Below are 18,140 nucleotides of genomic sequence, written 5' to 3' on the forward strand. Positions count from 1 at the left end.
TGTCGGGGGACACTTTACTCAAGTAAAAGAGACACAATTTTTTACTACAACTTAAGTTAGCAAAGAAATGTTTTACCACTACTCAATTTGACAATAATATCTCAAGATATCTAAAAAATTCATTAACTTCGTGGAACTTCTACATTCATAATGAATTCTATGTAGTTCTTCACTTTAATGTCACTGGTTGGATTAAACTCAACTTATAAGTTTGGCTTAAAGTCAGATAACCAGTTTGGCATCATACTTCTTGCTTGAGTAAAAGACGAAACACCTTCGTATTTATTAATTATTGTTAATTGAACGGGGAAAGGTTAGTTAGTTCCCGTTGAGAAGTGAACCAATTTCCGATGAATGACGATAATTATTTAGTTTACTGATTAATTTTCATTTTAAAAGTTTCCATTTCTATTTTTCATGATTTAAATTCAAGTTTCTTTTTAATCAAAGTATTTTTGGTATTCGATTTCAATGCTTCTGGGTTACTTCATTCAGATCCAATTCTAACTTTATATAAAGAGATAATACACTCAATATTCCATTAGGAAATAAATTATTATTATACTACTTTGCAGCTACTGCACAAGTATTAGGAAATTTATTTCGATATCAGCGAATTTCAATTAATTAATTCAATCTTTGACTGTATATATATATATATGTGTGTGTGTGATGTACCTCGTTACATTAAAAAAAAAGACACCGATATTCCTTTGCGAGTTCTTTTATAGCCTCTGGAAAGGCGGAGCTTCCAAGAAATGACGTCAGCCTCGTTAACCATTCCAGTTCGCTTTAAATATCTCCAGAACATTCTATAACTGTACGTGTAGAAAAGGCTGGAAAAACAACTTCACTACGGGGCTGCGGATTTAATTCCACGTACTTTCAAATAAGAGACCGTCGCCATTAAAAAGTGAAAAGAATATACAGTTAGTATTTTAAGTGTATTTTTGACTATATAATTTTATTATTACATATATATATGTATACATTTGGTGAGGCCGATTGCAACCAAGAAGGGAGGTGCCCAACTACATGTTATAGCAGTCCTATATTGCTAAATTAAATTCCACTGACGCATTACCACCGGGTAATGTATTTGTTTAAATTTATCTCAGGGATGTATAATACGGAGGAAGTTGTAATTGTGATAGGGAGTTTAGTGTATAATCGCGTAGAAACGGAAAGCAGAGGGTGGCAATCTAATTATGAAAATAAGGAGAAAACTTTAGGAAATTTTTATAGACCTTAACAAATTTACTCTTTTGAGATATGATAAACATTTATCGTATTAAGGGGACTCATACACCTTAAACCCCTTATGATCTTCGAATATGTGACTGTTGCAAGAATTGGGATATTTTATTTATTTTAAAAGCAATTACTTCCAACTTTTTACAGCTGACTACATAATATAGCAGCTTTGGAAACTAGTATTCAGGAAGTTTGTGTTGCCACAAATATTTTTATAATTTAATCCGCTTTGTGACAAAAGTTTCCGTCATGTTTCCACCTTGCGCGCATGATATTTTAAAAATGACTAATGGTACATACTTGAAATTGGAATTCTTTATATGGGCAGTATTTTCTAACTGAACCAAAATTCTGATGAATATATTAATATTAAAAAATTGTATGGACGAAAACATTAAATATTTTTTTAATAGAATACATTTTATAAACTCAAATCGAAATAAAATAAAAATTTAACATGGAATTCTTAGAATTTTTTGTTTACAGTAGTTTACAAATGTTATGAAAGCTATATATTAAATATGGAATTAAATTATGCAACAGAATGTTTTAAACTGTGCGCGCAAGGTGGAAACATGACGAAAACTTTTGTCACAAAGCGGATGAAATTATAAAAATATTTGTGGGAACACGAACTTTCTGATGACTATTTCAGAAAGCAGCTATATTATGTAGTCAGCTGTGAAAAGTTGGAAGTCATTGCTTTTAAAATAAATAAGTTATCCCAATTCTTGCAACAGTCACATATTCGAAGATCTTATGGGTTTTAAGGTGTAAGAGTCCCCTTAATCCATTTTGGCTCATATTTACGCCAGCTCTACTTGCTCCTTTTGACAAACAGCTACGAAATGTTTGATTTGAATACAAATCTCAGTCATCAGATGAGAGAAGAACAATTCATCATTAGCGTAGTTGCAGAGGAAGAAAAGCATATGGAGTTCAATTCGATATCTGAGACGGTCAGACAAAATGTTGCTAATTGTTTGTAAAAGCGTGACAGGGGCATCCAATTATCAGGAATAATGTTGGGCAATTTATAAGGGACAGATATGAATAAAAAGTGAACCATTTTGTTGATTTTTAGATTTAATGAAATTTAAAAGATCTATTATTACAGTAGAACGAGCATGGGTCGAAGTAATTATAGAGTAAACATTTGTCGACTAATGAAAGACACTTCCTCGTAAAAATATGTCAAAATTATGAATACTGTTACGAAAGTTCCAGCTGCAGTAAGATAGCTACCCCACAAGGCAAGTTTAGGGTTGCCAGAAAATGGCAAGTGAAGGCAAGGTTTCCATATTTGGCGCGAAATCACAATTCTTACCGGTTTGGTCCAGAATGTTCTCGAAGGCAGGCCAAAAGCTATATAAAGCCTGCCTGTGCGCGGAATAGTAGTCTGTCGAGTTGATCGTCAGTCTAGCGTCGAGTTGGTCGTCGAGTGTATCCCGAGTTGGTGCAGCGTTGAGGCTGTCGAGTGCATCGTCGAATGCATCACGAGTTGTAGCGTGGAGAGTCTCGAGAGTTCCAAGAACGATGGAACCGAGTCGGGAGCTGTATTCTAGTGCTTTGCCGCGAAACTGTCTTCACCGTTATAGCCTGAAGGTTGTGTTGTTGATTGTGTCAGCGTATTTGTCGTAGTTTATGTCGACTGTAAACGCGTTATTGGAGCTATCCTGAGTAACACTGGTTAATAAATTGTGTTTTCATTCTTCATCAAATGTTGTCGTCAGTTACTCCAAATCCACGAACCCGTAAAAGCGCAACAATATTTCTCAACCCTTCCCACAGAACATGTTATAATATCTACTATGGTACAATATTCTGGAAATCATTGCTACTCCTCCTGTATATTGGAGGAACCTTATTAATTGTCCTCAAATTAAAACATATTAAAACAGGAACTTTATTATACAATTCTTTAAATAGAAAGGCAGTATACAGAAGCTGCGGACAGGGGGTATGAGGGAATGAGCTTTTTTGCTTGGCAAGCTAAAGGTGCCAAATGATATGGAATGCACGAATTACATACGAGCAATTCTATTATTTCATGTTATATACGAGGCGTATTCGGAAACTAAGTACCGTTTTGAAAAAAGAAAATAGTAAAACAATTTTTTCGAATCCAATTTTATTTTTGCATGAAAATACGTGTCTTAAACTATTTTTCAACATAGTTTCCGCCAATGACCAAACACTTGTCATAGCGGGTGACCAGTTTTTGTATACCATCGTCAAAGAAACTTCCCGCCAGTGTCGATAACCACGACTCCACACCATTTTTCGCGTCATCGTCAGATCCAAAGCGCTTGCCACCAAGCTCGCGCTTCATGTGCATGAACAAGTGATAGTCGGACGGCGCCAAGTCCGGGCTGTACGGTGGGTGATCGAACTGCTCCCATTGAAACTGTCGAATTAACGATTGAGTGACACCAGCAGTATGGGGCCGAGCATTGTCATGGAGCTACACAATTCCTTTACCGAGCATTCCTCTTCGTTTGTTTTGAATAGCACGCCTTAGTTTTGTTAAAGTCTCACAATATCGTGCGCATTAATGGTTTCACCTCTGGGAAGAAATTCAGTAAGCAAAACGCCTTTCCTATCCCATAAGACAGTGCACATGATTTTTTGTGATGACATTGTCACTTTGAACTTTTGTTTTTTCGAAGAATGAGTGTGTCTCCACTCCATCTATTGTTGTTTCGATTCCTGGTGTGAAATGACACACCCAAGTTTCGTCACCTGTCACAATTTGGTTTAAAAGGTTTTCTCCCTAATCACTGTACAGCGTGAGAAATGTCAGGGCTCTACCAAGTCGCTTTGTTTTGTGAACATCAGTGAGCACTTTTGAAACCCATCGGGAACATAGTTTGCGATCATTCAAGCGGTCAGACACAATTTTGAACAAAACAGTACGTGAAATTTGTGGAAATGCCTCTGAAAGTGTTGTCATTGTGAAGCGTCTGTTCTCATGAATTGCTCCAACAACTTTCCTTACCAAATCAACACTGACCAAATCACAATGACAACAGAAGGCCGACCACTCCGAGCCTCGGCGTGGACATTAGTTCGACCTGCATTAAACATTCTTACCCACTTTCTCACCATTCCATCACTTATCGCGTATTCACCGTAAACTTCTGTCACTTGACGATAAATTTCGGCCGGTTTAACATTCCTCGCGTTCAAAAATTTAATTACGGCACGAATCTCACAGTCAGCGGGAGAATTAATTGCCTTAAACATTTTGAATATGCACAGCAAACTGAAAACACAGCATAGAGCAACCAAAATGGCGACAATTGAAAGTCAGTGAACAAGAAAGACTAGTGCGCATGCGCGAGACGCCTACCACAGCGCTAGAATGAAACGGTACTTAGTTTCCGAATCCGCTACGTATATTGCTGCGTGCGTACGGGTTTGTAATAGATTGAATACACAGGTCCGATAATAAGTTCATAAAACTTGTTTTTATTAAAAGAAATATTTGAGAACCCTGGAAATTTCCACAGAAGTTTTCCGTGCAAGTGTTCACAGTATCACCAGCACAATCAGTAGTTACACCTCAAACTAATAAGAATGTTAAACACAAGGCAATGCAAAGCGCATCTAAAGAGAAAGTAACTCGCATACTTCAGTTCACGCGGAAATAAACAACTCGCAACAACAGTAACTAAGCAACTGACAGCGAATGCTCACTCTTCGGCGTTAAATAGATCTCAACCGGTCGCGAGATATTTCTAGTAATTTCTGCTTTTCGAAACTACTGGAAAGCAATACGAAGGTGGAATTACGGTTGCAGCTAACACAGTGGTCAGTTACATTTATTCAGTTTCAATACATATTACGGTGATACGGTGTCCGCCGATAACATCGCGGAGAAAACAACGCAAAGCGAAAACGTCGTGCTACAAAACATCGTGGGAGAAAACACCGCAAAGAGAAAACATTGCAGTTCTAAAACAACGTGGTACAAAACATCGTCGTCGAAAATAAAGCGGTTCAAAAACTTCGCAGTTTAAAAACAGCGTCGTCGAAAATATCGTGGTAAAAAATAAAGTATCTACAAATCATCGCATGACGATAACATCGCAGGCATGCTTTTTTCAGGCTTTAATAACTGTAAATGGATATTCCCATAATAATTTGTGAGCGTAAGATGGAAAGAAGGATAATTTGTCTTTCGTATTTTATATTAACTAATAAATTTTGCCGAGAAAATAAGAAGGAAACTTAAGGATAGAAAATTAATGCAACTTATAGCACTTAATAAAATTTTAAACCGACATAGTTAACTAACAGAGACCATTAATAAATCATTTTTTATAAAGTGTTTACTTGCAAGTTTTCATAAAAAATATAATCTCTAGATTATATTTTTGAATTTAATTTTCTATGTTGCATTTAATTTCTAAGTTCTATTGCATTTAATTTCTAAGTTTGTGATGTAGCCGTTCCTCAATAGACACTAATGCCGGCTAGCTTTAAAAGGATTTATTAACAGAGCACACAGGAACGGTTACAAACAAAAAGAAATATACATAAAAATGAAACATATACGAAATGGAACATCAAACATTTGAATAACATAACATAGTAAACTATCATCATGGCGGCTGGAGTTCGACTGACGTTTCTTCATATCGCCACGAGATGGCGTTTAAATAAAACAGTTCGGTTACAGTTCACGAGTTAATGGCGTGAATAAAATAGTTCAATTACACTTAAATAGGTCTGTTACATCCTCCCCCTCTGACTTCGTAGACGTCTCGACAAGAAGTCAGGAACTGACATTTGTCTACTTTGTGCAGCGGGCGGAGAATCAGATGGACGGGCTCCAGTTTGACGAGGAGTAGATTTTGCGTCACCAGCTACACCTTGTGCTACAGGTGCAGATTCGGATGGTATTACACGTTTCGGGCGTCCTCTTTTCTTTAAGGGAACCACTGGAATTACACGAGCTGAGTTTTGCTTATTTCGATCTTGATATGGTTTCAAGGCTGAAACATGATACTTGCCGAGAATTTTGTCTGGTTCATGAGGATCGGCAATATCATAAGTGGTTGGAGATCTTGTAGTCACTATCACATAAGGACCATCTCTCTTGGGCATGAATTTAGCAGTTTTCTTCAGTGGACCTTTGTTGATTGGGTGGAGGGTGACCCAAACTTTATCTCCAGGAACGAATTTCGGTGTTTCTCTTCGTTTTTTTGTCAGCATATCGTTTCTGCTTATCTTGATGCATTTCGACTCTTTCTCGTACCTGTTGTACATTTCTTGCAAAACGTTTCAAATATGGAGTAATTTCGGGAACAAAATTATCGTTCTCAATTACGGCTTTTATATCATGCTTTACATCATCTAAGGTTCGTAACTCTCGTGCAAATTGAAGAAAAGAAGCAGAATGTCCAGTTGAATCACATTTGGCTGTATTCAAGGCAAACCTTATTAATGGCAGTTTATCCTTCCATGACAGATGATCGTTACCAACAAGTATTGCTAAACGTGGTTTCAGATCTCTATTCTTCCTTTCAACTGGGTTAGATTGTGGGTGATAGACAGGAGTAAGACTTTGATCAATGTTCAAGATATAGCATAGTTGTTGCATAACAGCACTAGTAAACTGGGTACCATTATCACTGATTATTTTCCTGGGTAACCCAAATCGAAGGGCGACTTAAGTAAAGATTATCCTTCTTTATATCTTGCGCTCACAAATCATTATGGAAATATCCATTTACAATTATTAAAGCCTGAAAAACGCAGGTTTGCGATATTATCGTCATGCGATGATTTGTAGATACTTTATTTTTTACCACGATATTTTCGACGACGATGTTTTTAAACTGCGAAATTTTTGAACCGCTTTATTTTGGACGACGATGTTTTGTATCACGATGTTTTAGAATTGTGATGTTTTCTCCTTGCGAAGTTTTCTCCCTCGATGCTTTGTATCACGACGTTTTCGCCTTGCGTTGTTATCTCTGCGATGTTTTCGGCTGTAACCCGGTGATACAGGGACTGGACAGAATGTTGCCAAATGGTCACCTAATTTGGCGACTTTTGGAGATTTCTTGCGAAATTTGGGGACAAAATAACTTATTAAAACCGTTGTCAACTTGGCGATTTCTCGCCAAACTACTGAGATAGCCATTTACTCGATGTTAAATTCACTTACCCCTGTACTCTTACCTTTCCGGCATATCTTTCTTTTAAAATTTGTCTCGCGCTACATTACACAGAAAAAATACAACAATTTTACTCATAATTCTACTAAAATTACCTAACTTCATAACAAATTGACAAAATTACAAAATTCGAAACATGATTAATTACTTACAAGACTTTTAAGGAATCCAAGCCATCTAAACCGTAAGGTCCAATGTAACTGATTTCATTCCTGTACAGCATTCTGAAAATAAAACACAATATTAACATATAAATGTACTTATTGTTATGCACAGAGGTATTAGAAGTTTTAAATGCATTGGGAAACTTAAAGGAAATTCTGTTTTATGTTATGTTACGAAACGATGTGTTTAACTTCCATTTTATACTAGAACACAGGTTTCATTACATAAAATAGCTCGATTACAGGAATCCCACAATATTTGGTCCACATTCAAAAGTAAATGTGCGTCAGAAACTAATCTCCAGATGTCTTTATCACTTTCTCACCTCAAACCACTCTACAATAACCGCAGGCTGACCACAAGCCTAAAATTAAAGATCCGGGTTTGACTTCTATGTAAGGCTTAGCTTTAGTATATATAGAAAAACCCCTTTTTACTTCCTTGTACGAAGTAAAAAGGAAGTATTGTAATCGCGAAAAGTTTCAGGCAGCATATTTCAACGAATATATCCATTATGGCCGCTATCGAATGCAATTTAACGATGTTGTGGCCTGTACGTAAGGACAGAATAAAAGACTCTTTTCCTCCAAAAAAATTATAAAACTGCTTTAAAATTAATTCTGAAGAGAATTTTTCGTGGCGTCTGTACGAACGTACGTACGTATCTCGCATAACTCAAAAACGAGTAGCCTCAGAACGTTGAAATTTTGCATATAGGACTGCTATAACATGCAGATGTGCACCTCGTATTTCGGTTGCAATCGGCCGCACCAAACGTATATAAATATATTTATATATATATCCACTCTGTTACCCGGCTCAGTGATCTCGGTTTCTTTACTCTTATATGTCTATAAATTGTACATTTTTTGCTTTAAAAATGATTCAATTATGTTGTTCTTATCTTCCGGTTAAGGTTTTTATGCCTTTAGTAAATCTGTATGCAATATTTTTAGAATTATCAACAATTTTAAAATTCTTTAAGTGCCTCTAAGCCTAATAATTTTTTTAATGGCGGCCATTGATGTTTACATTTGAAACAGGAGACTAGTCGATTTGTTGCCAATCTAGAAAAACTTAACTTCGCAACAACAAAGATAACGCATTCATTTATTATTGCCAATTAAATCATGCTTAATTCTTTCTGGAATTTTTTCGAGGAAATAAGCGTTTGAGATTTACTTCGTAATTTTTAATATAGATATTTTGAGTTTTTATGTATTTTTGCCTTCTCGCGAAGTGAGAACTGAATTAATTGCATGAGAAATACTCAATCGTCTGTGAAAAACTGTTTCTTTTTTGTTTTGTTTGCTTAATTTCTTTTATACATCGTTCTAGCTTTATTATAGTATTTGAATAGAACATGTGGCAACGATTAGATAATTCTATTCTTTAAATGATATAAATTTTGTGCATTATGAGTTATAATATGTACAAAATATAATACTGTTAAGTGAATCTAGAGCCAGAGTGTCGCTATGGTAAACAAATACTAGAGTGAATTTTAAGGAAAGCATTTATTCTATTGTGGTTTATGCGCTGTCGGCAAAGTAGATTTAATTCAATCCAATAAGTTTAAATGAAACGCAAGAAAAAATGCGTATAATTTAATATTCCGTACAAGGAAGTCATGTGGTGTACACATCAGATTTTTTATTTCTCTATCGCCTAGATAAGGAAACTGAAATAAAATTATATCTTTCATTCGCTGAGAGTTTTAAAAAATCGTCAAGTTTTGATGTTTTACGTCAATTTTTAGCCCAAAGGGTGTTAGCCCAAATGGGCTATTAATTTCGTTTTGGCATTTTGCGTTGCTTCGCTATAAATGTCGGTTAACTTTTCAGATTGTTGCCACCAAATAGTACAGCCTGTGTTATATTTAAAGAAATTAAATAATGAAGAATCGGCATAAATGTATGTATGTTTCTGGCATTGTGATAAAACAACGGTACCTAGAGCCATCCAATTTTGAATAATGTAATCCTCCACGGAATATGGGCATCTGGAAGCCCAAAATTTGGCATTTGAAGTTTGTTTTATTATCGATTTCATATTTTGTAACACTTTAACGAATTTTTGACTAAGAAATTCCACGATTTCAAAGCGAGGAATGGCAACACTGTACGGGAAAAAAACCCCGCATTTTTATCTCCAACGCGCAAGATTGTGTATCGAAAGCTTTAACCACATACTCATGCCATATGTCTGTTTGCTTGTTCGCGTTATTGATTTCTGATCAATTATGATCATTCCCCCCCCCCCCCGCCCCCCCATTTATTCGACTAAAATTGAATATAGGTGAAATATTGGATGGAACTCGAGCTTTTACGACCATTTGATTAGAAAGACGAAAATCATTCAAAACTCCGTGCCATTGTTGCTGATATAATGAGAGAGAATTGGTTTATTTTTCCTATCGAAATTTTTATGTGGGTTCCATATCGCATCAAACTGAAAAATATATGACTACGAATCGTATTTTTTGCATCATTATTAGAGAAGGATTACAGCGGTATCGTTCTCTCTGTTGTTAGATACATTATTTTCAATCTAACTTAACTGGCATCCGGGACTTCCGCTAGTTTACGTGATAAAGCTGAGGAATTTATTCTTCTTACAATGCTTTGTGAATAAATTCTCCTTTAAAATAAATTACTTTAAATTTTTATTATACTTCTAAGCAAAGATGACATATCTTGATGATCTTATTAACTACATTTCTAAATGCATTCTTTTAGCCATTTTCTGTTTTCGAAAGGCTGTATGAGAATAATTTACTTCCTTTTAAGAGTTAAAAAAGTATTTTTTAGAAAGCTAAAAATCTATCTTATTTCCACTGTCATATTTTGAGGAAAAAATAAATAAAAAGCTAAGAAAGCAGTACATAAATTTCAGAACACTTATCTGGGTTCTTTACTTAACTTATGCCCCCCCCCCCGCACGGAAAAAACGCAACCTTGTGACAAGCCATTTAGTGTACCCTCTTTGTTGCTGAGTACATGTCTTTTCAGATGCGAATAAAACAGCTGAAAACAACTAACATTTCCCTGCAACTATTTAGAAGCCAAGAGAATAAAAGAAAAAATGTTCTCGATCTGATTTAGAATCATGAAAAATATTTATTTCTTCAGAAGTTTTGTTGTATTGCCAAATTTGAGAATATAAATTTTAAGGGTAGTTTTTTTTTTCCCTGTCTGTTTGTATCTGCAGGCCGAAAGATCGAGTGATAATGCAAAATGGCTCATTCGTTTTGTGACGTAAATATGCCAGAGAATGTCAAATTTATCAATTTTGTTTTTGCAATAAAAGAAACGGATATGAACAATTTTATGAAAAGAAATATACTCTGAATTTTAAGATTCAGATAAGCATTCCAAAGTGATAGCTTTTGAGAGCTACAATTTTTATTAATTCCTGAATATTTATTTCAAAGAATCCACTTTCGTATCACAGATTGAAAGCTGCGATTTTATTTTCGGTGTAGCCTTTTTTTACTAAAAGTTGTCAGACAAAGGAAATTTCAATGACAAAAGAATTTTACAACCATTCTCGAAGTGGAATTACTTGACAAAGTATTTGATACACAAACAAGATTGCATATTTTATACTGTCTTCGTTTTTATGTTTTCGGGTACATGTTTTCCTTTCCATTATATTCCTTGTCGTTCGGTTTTCAGAGGTATTTTTGTGACATTTATTATTTTAAAGATTACAAAACCACTGACATTTTATCTGCAAGTTAAATTTGTATTTTTAAACACCCCGAGACCTGATTTCAACTCAAATCCTGCTCGTTTTGAAAATGGTTCAAACATTTTCAGTTCCTTGTACGGAATATTAAATTATACGAACTTTTTTCTGCATTTCATTTAAACTTACTTCCTCGAGTTTCATTAGAGAGTGATTTTTCATGCAATTACTTGAATTCTCACTAAATACATACAAACTCAAAACATTTTCAGTGAAAATTATAGAAAAACAAAAAACACCAACTACAATTAAAAAATAAAAAATTTACAATTAAAATTAGAGTTTCTAAGCAAAAACAAGCAATGGACCAGCGGGCAATAAAAAAGATTTTTCGGTTCATAAAACTAAAAGTTTACTTTTAATCTCATTCGACAAAAAGACACTGAAGGTGCAGGAAGACTTCCTTCCCTGTTCTGCTAAGTTTGAAGCGTAAACAAATATGGCTGCTGTGGTAAAAAAAAAAATTAGGCTTAGCCGCCCCTAAATAGCGTTTAGATTATTGATAATACTACAGCTATTGCATGCAGAGTAACTGAAGGCATAAAAACCTTAATCGGAAGATAAGAACAACATAATTCAAACATTTTTTAAGCAAAATACACAGAGTGGGTATATATATATATATATATATATATATATATATATGATAATAAAATTCCATAGTCAAAATTACACTTAAAATTCTAACTGTATGTTCTTTTCACTTTTTTAATGGCGACGGTTTCTTATTTGAAAGTACGTGGAATTAAATCCACAGCCCCGTAGTCAAGTTGTTTTTCTCGCCTTTTCTACAAGTACAGTTATAGAATGTTCTGGAAATATTTAAAGCGAACTGAAATGGCTGACGAGGCTGACGTCATTTCTTGGAAGCTCCGCCTTTCCAGAGGCTATAAAAGAACTCGCAAAGGAATATCGGGGTCTTTTCTTTAATGTAACGATGCAGTAAACTTCATACAAAAAAGTTATTAGTAATTCTTTTTATTTAGTCCGGAGATCAGATTTTTGTAATTGCTATTTGTCCTGAATAATAATAAATGGATCCTGTTTTTTAAACTTATCGTCTGATAATTTAAGCTACGACTACATTTATGATTCTTCACCAATCTATTTATTCCGGAAAAAAGCTGGTACATCACACACACATATATATATACAGTCAAAGATTGAATTAATTAATTGAAATTCGCTGATATCGAAATAAATTTCCTAATACTAGTGCAATAGCTGCAAATTAGTATAATCATAATTTATTTCCTAATGGAATATTGAGTTTATTATCTCCTTATATAAAGTTAGAATTGGATCTGAATGAAGTAACCCAGAAGCACTGAAATCGAATCCCGAAAATAATTTGATTAAAAGGAAACTTGAATTTAAATCATGAAAAATAGAAATGGAAACTTTTAAAATGAAAATTAATCAGTAAACTAAATAATTATCGTCACACACACACACATATATATATATACAAAATATAATAAAAAAAAAACATAAGAGGTTAAAATTAAAAGCAAATTTTTATAGCAGGATTGAGCAAAATAGACTAAAAGATTCGAAAGTTAAAACTAAAGTTGAATTAAAGCAAGGTTATTCCTCTATTAATATCAGCAATCGTATATAAGAGGTTTAACACAAAATCCAAACATATCAAAATTAAAATAAGATTTCATAGTAGTACAAACTCCAGAAATAATGCAAAAAGGAAAAAAACCACAAGAGAGAAAAAAAACATAAAAATAATAATTAATCTCCCTTTACAGAAACTCCAATTCAGAACTCATCACGGGAAGATGAATTAAACCTTCAGAAAAGTCGAATAGTATGTTTCGAAAACGTGTTTCCTTCTCCTGATTGAGATCAAAAACTGAAAAAAGTATCCATTAAATTTTCATTTAACACCATAAATTCATTTAAAATCGAAAACTGGAATCCCAAATGTATCAGGATTTTCCCTGCACGCCTTCGGAACAGTTGGTAAAACGAATAAAACAAAACATTGTGCAAAATGACAATTAAAAAAACCCGCAAAACTTCACATTATGTAAAAAGACCATTAAAAAATCCAATTAGTCTAGAATCGTTATATGCAAATCGGAAATTCAAAAGCAAATAAATATAAAGTGCAAAATTAATCTACTTTAAACCAAGTTGTCTTTTAAACAACACTCAAAAACTCAGCGGTCACCGATTATACTTTTGGTGCCACCGATTGCAACTAAAAAGGGAGATGCACAACTACATGTTACACAAGCCCTATATACAAAATTTCAACGTTCTGAGGCAACTCGGTTTTGAGTTAAAGGAGATACATACATACGTACATACAAACGTCACGAAAAAGTCTTTTCTGGATCGATTTTGAATCCTTTTTGCAACCCGTTTTGGGTAAAAAGAGTATTTATTCTGTCATTACCTACAGATGTCACTCAATTACAAATTGTCAAATTGCATTCGATAGCAGTCAAAATGGATATTTTCTTTGAAATATGATACCCGAAAAGGTTCGCGGTTACAATACTTCCGTTACTTCGTGCAAGAAAGTAAAAAATCTGACGTGTACACCACATGACTCCCTTGTACGGAATATTAAATTATACTCATTTTTTCCTGCATTTCATTTAAACTTATTGGATTGAATTAAATCTACGTTTCCGACAGCGCATAAACCACAATAGAATAAATGCATTCTTCAAAATTCACTGTAGTATTTGTTTACCATAGCGACACTCCGGCGCTAGATTCACTTAACAGTATTAATAATTATATGACAGTTAACTTATATAATAATTATATAACGGAAACTAAGTTAACTGTTATATAATTCAATAATTATATAAGATATTATAACTCATAATGCACAAAATTTATATCATTTAAAGAATAGAATTATCTAATCGTTGCCACATGTTCTATTCAAATACTATAATAAAGCTAGAATGATGTACAAAAGAAATTAAGCAAACAAAAGAAAAAAGAAACAGTTTTTCACAGACGATTGAGTATTTCTCATTCAATTAATTCAGTTCTCACTTCGCGAGAAGGCAAAAATACATAAAAACTCAAAATATCTATATTAAAAATTACGAAGTAAATTTCAGACACTTATTTCTTCGAAAAAATTCCAGAAAGAATTAAGCATAATTTAATTGGCAATAATAAATGAAGGCGTTATCTTTGTTGTTGCGAAGCTAAGTTTCTCTAGATTGGCAACGAATCCACTAGTCTCTTGTTTCAAATGTAAACATCAATGGCCGCCATTAAAAACAGGCTTAGCGGCAATTAAACAACTTTAAAATTGCTGATAATTCTAAAAATATTGCACACAGATTTACTAAAGGCATAAAAACCTTAACCGGAAGATAAAATCAACATAATACAATCATTTTTAAAGCAAAAAACGTACAATTTATAAACATGATAAGGGTAAAGAAACTGAGATCACTGAGCCGGGTAAGTGAGTGGATATATATATAAATATATTTATATACGTTTGGTGTTGCCGATTGCAACCAAAATACGAGGTGCACATCTACATGTTATAGCAGTCCTATATACAAAATTTCAACGTTCTGAGGCTACTCGCTTTTGAGTTATGCGAGATACGTACGTACGTACATACGTTCGTACAGACGCCACAAAAAATGCAGTTTTATAATTTTTTTGAAGGAAAAGAGTCTTTTATTCTGTCCTTACGTACAGATATCACGCAGAAACATCATTAAATTGCATTCGATAGCGGTCAAAATGTATATTTTCGTTGAAGTATGCTGCCTGAAACTTTTCACGATTACAATACTTCCTTTTTACTTCGTACAAGGAAGTAAAAATAATTCAAAATTTTTATTCAAAGAATTAAATTCATTCAAAGAATTCAATTCAAATTTATTCAAAATTTGCTGAGAATGAATTCACGCAAGTGTTCGGACACTCTGAACAAAAATACGTAATAAAAAAAAACATTAAAGTAACGGGTAATCAATATCTCTTTGGATATCCTTTGCCTAAAAACTACACTTTTCATTTGCTTTGGCATGGATTCGACAATTTTATTGGTGTAATAATGTTCCATTTTATTCCAGAAATCCGCAATAACTGTTTTTAGTAATGCTTTTGAAAAAAATACCACGTTTTCTTATTATTTTCTCCAACTCACTCCATTTCAACAGGAGTATGGAGCTATTCTGGTGACTTCAGTGTAGATGTATAATAATCACAAGCGAATTTAAGTCTATATGATCAGGATCATTATCGTGAGAGAACTTGCAAATATTTCACAACAGTAGGCAACAGATCTTTTAGATTTAATTCATCATTCGACGTTTGCCACACAGTAAGTCGCCCGTTGAACCCGAATATATTAATCTTTGACCCCTCTACGAATATAACATTGCACCACCAGCATAAATATTTACTTGTCATGGTTTTGGTGAGGGGCAGGTGTAATTTCCTTATTGACGAAAAATTTCTTTCTTGTGATCGCCACATTTTCACCATCCTTCCAGTATGCCTTCGGGACGCAACGGTTAGCACACTCGGCGCGTATTCGAGAGGTCTAGGTTCGAGTCTCGGCGAGAGAATTACTCATTTTCCCCTTCTCCACCATCAAAATACATTATAGGGGCGCCCGAACCTAAAAGGCGGTGGATTATGATTCTTCACCACCAGGATATGGCGATTGGGTCCCCTAATCCCATTCGCCCTTAAAATGGGGGAGGATATAAAGTATTTTCTGCTTCCTTTCTGCACGCTTTCGTGGGATAATGGTGGCACACTAGGCGCGTATTCGAGTCCTGGCGAGGGCATTGCTCATTTTTCACTTCTCTTCTTTAAAAAAAATCTAATTTCTTTACAGTGGCGTCCGAACTAAATGCTGACGGACGATGATTTTTCACCGCCAGGATTTGGCGACTCGGTCCTCTAATCCTCAGTCGCCCTATAAATGGGGGAGTATATAAGGTATTTTCTTCGTCCTACCAGCATACCTTCATGGTGTAACGGTACAATAATCGGCATTGCACATTTTTACATCTCTTGCTTATAAAAAACTTAATGACTCTACAGTGGCGCTCGAACTAAAAGGTGGTGGACAATAATTTCTCACCACCAGGTTTGGCAATTGGGTTCCCTAATTTCCAGTCGCCCTTTAAAAGTGGGAGTATTTTCTACCTCCTTCCAGCATAGCTTCGTGGTGGAACGGTAGCACACTCGGCGCGTATTCGAGAGGGTCCAGGTTCGAGCCCCGGCGAAGGCATTGCACATTTTCCACGATTCTTGCTTGAAAAAAAAAAAAAAAAAAACCCGCAATGTCTCTACACCCTAATGAATTTTCTAATAGATTTAGGCTTAACTTTTCCTGCAAGCCGTTCTTCAAAAAGCGCTACAAGTTTTAGCGCTAATTTTGGGGTTTCAATTGGTTTTCCGTAGAATAGATATCCCATTCCTAGGTGTTAGTTTGGAATGTGGTCCAGACTTCAGTGGAATTTCAAAATTTCCAATCTGTAAGAAATATAAAGTCCCAAACTTCCCTGAAAGTTTTCCCGTAAAATGCACTGAAAAATTTCAATAAGCTAATCAGTTTTTATTTAGATTTTTTTTTCTTTCTTTTCTAATTTAACATCGTTTTATAACATCAAAGATAGCTAAACATTTTTTTTAATCAAAAGCACTGTTTCGTATTTTAAATAGTTTTACCATCTTTAAAACATGAATAACCAAATTTCTAACAGAACAAGCACATCTTTAATTGATAGAGGCCTGTCATATTCATTTCAGATATAGAACTGTTAATACATTTTGATGAACAAATGATAATTTTTAAATGGAGAAATAATTTTTATGACGAGTTTTGGTTAAAAAAAAATGTGACAAGGAAACGCGTTTGCCAAAACGTTTCAACGAAACTTTCAAATGTCGGAATTCTTATTACACTGCTCGACATTGAAAATGCAACACCAAGAAGGAGTGGTCAGAAAGCCATGAAAGTTGAAAAAAAGACAAAGGCAGCAAGCAGCAATAAGTGATCTTAATTTCAAAATAATAGGCAGAATACAGAGCGAGTACGGCGTCGGCTCAGTAAGATAAGTGATAAGTGATAAGTGACGGTGGACGTGGGCACTGTCCCTTTGCCGTAAAGATTAATCATTTCAGATAGCATCACGTCCACCCTTATCTAAAGTTGGCTAGAGATTGCATATAGGTACGTATAGAACATAATAATTATTCCTGTAATTACGCAAATGAACTTGGGAGAGCTTTCATGCAGGGCTAGTACATATGCACTACATGTGTGCAGAAGGCGGTTGCAACTAAATTACTTCAGTGCACGTATAAATAGTGCTGTGCATATACATATTTACATAATTATGACATTGCATGTCTTATATAGACACTATGCGATACGGCATTGACATTATATATGAGATAATAGTGGTATTACATTACCATTATTGACATTACATTTACGAATTACATTATGCAGAGTCAACTCTGTAAATACATTGTCAGGAGCAACATTGCATATAGAACACATTTATAACACTATATTTGCTTTTGCTTTTATGTGATTGAGCTTCAGGATGGCGTACAGGCAGACCTGATATATACACATTATAGGTGCTCAAGGCAGAGGTCCTGCTGGACCTGTGAGATTTTTGTACAGGCACATTGATACTTATTTATGACAGTGTTTGCATATAATGCGGTACTGTAAGTATTTTCTATATTATGTTACGTAATTCGATACAACATTGCATATGACTTTACATTACTATTCAGAAATGACGT

The 18,140-nt window shown here is 34.5% G+C and overlaps 1 protein-coding gene across 1 annotated transcript in view; it reads right to left on the bottom strand.

Moving 5' to 3' along the window:
* LOC118184723 (uncharacterized) overlaps positions 1-18,140 on the bottom strand; it is a 585,346-nt gene that overhangs the window by 146,230 nt on the left and 420,976 nt on the right. The window contains exon 7 of the mRNA XM_085812207.1: positions 7,595-7,666. Coding sequence (XP_085668333.1) covers positions 7,595-7,666 — 72 coding nt within the window. The remainder of the gene's footprint in view (positions 1-7,594; positions 7,667-18,140) is intronic.

Source organism: Stegodyphus dumicola, chromosome 2 (genome assembly GCF_044657685.1).
Source record: "Stegodyphus dumicola isolate Sdum_Otavi_A_Nest chromosome 2, ASM4465768v1".
NCBI classification, from domain to species: Eukaryota; Metazoa; Arthropoda; class Arachnida; order Araneae; family Eresidae; genus Stegodyphus; species Stegodyphus dumicola.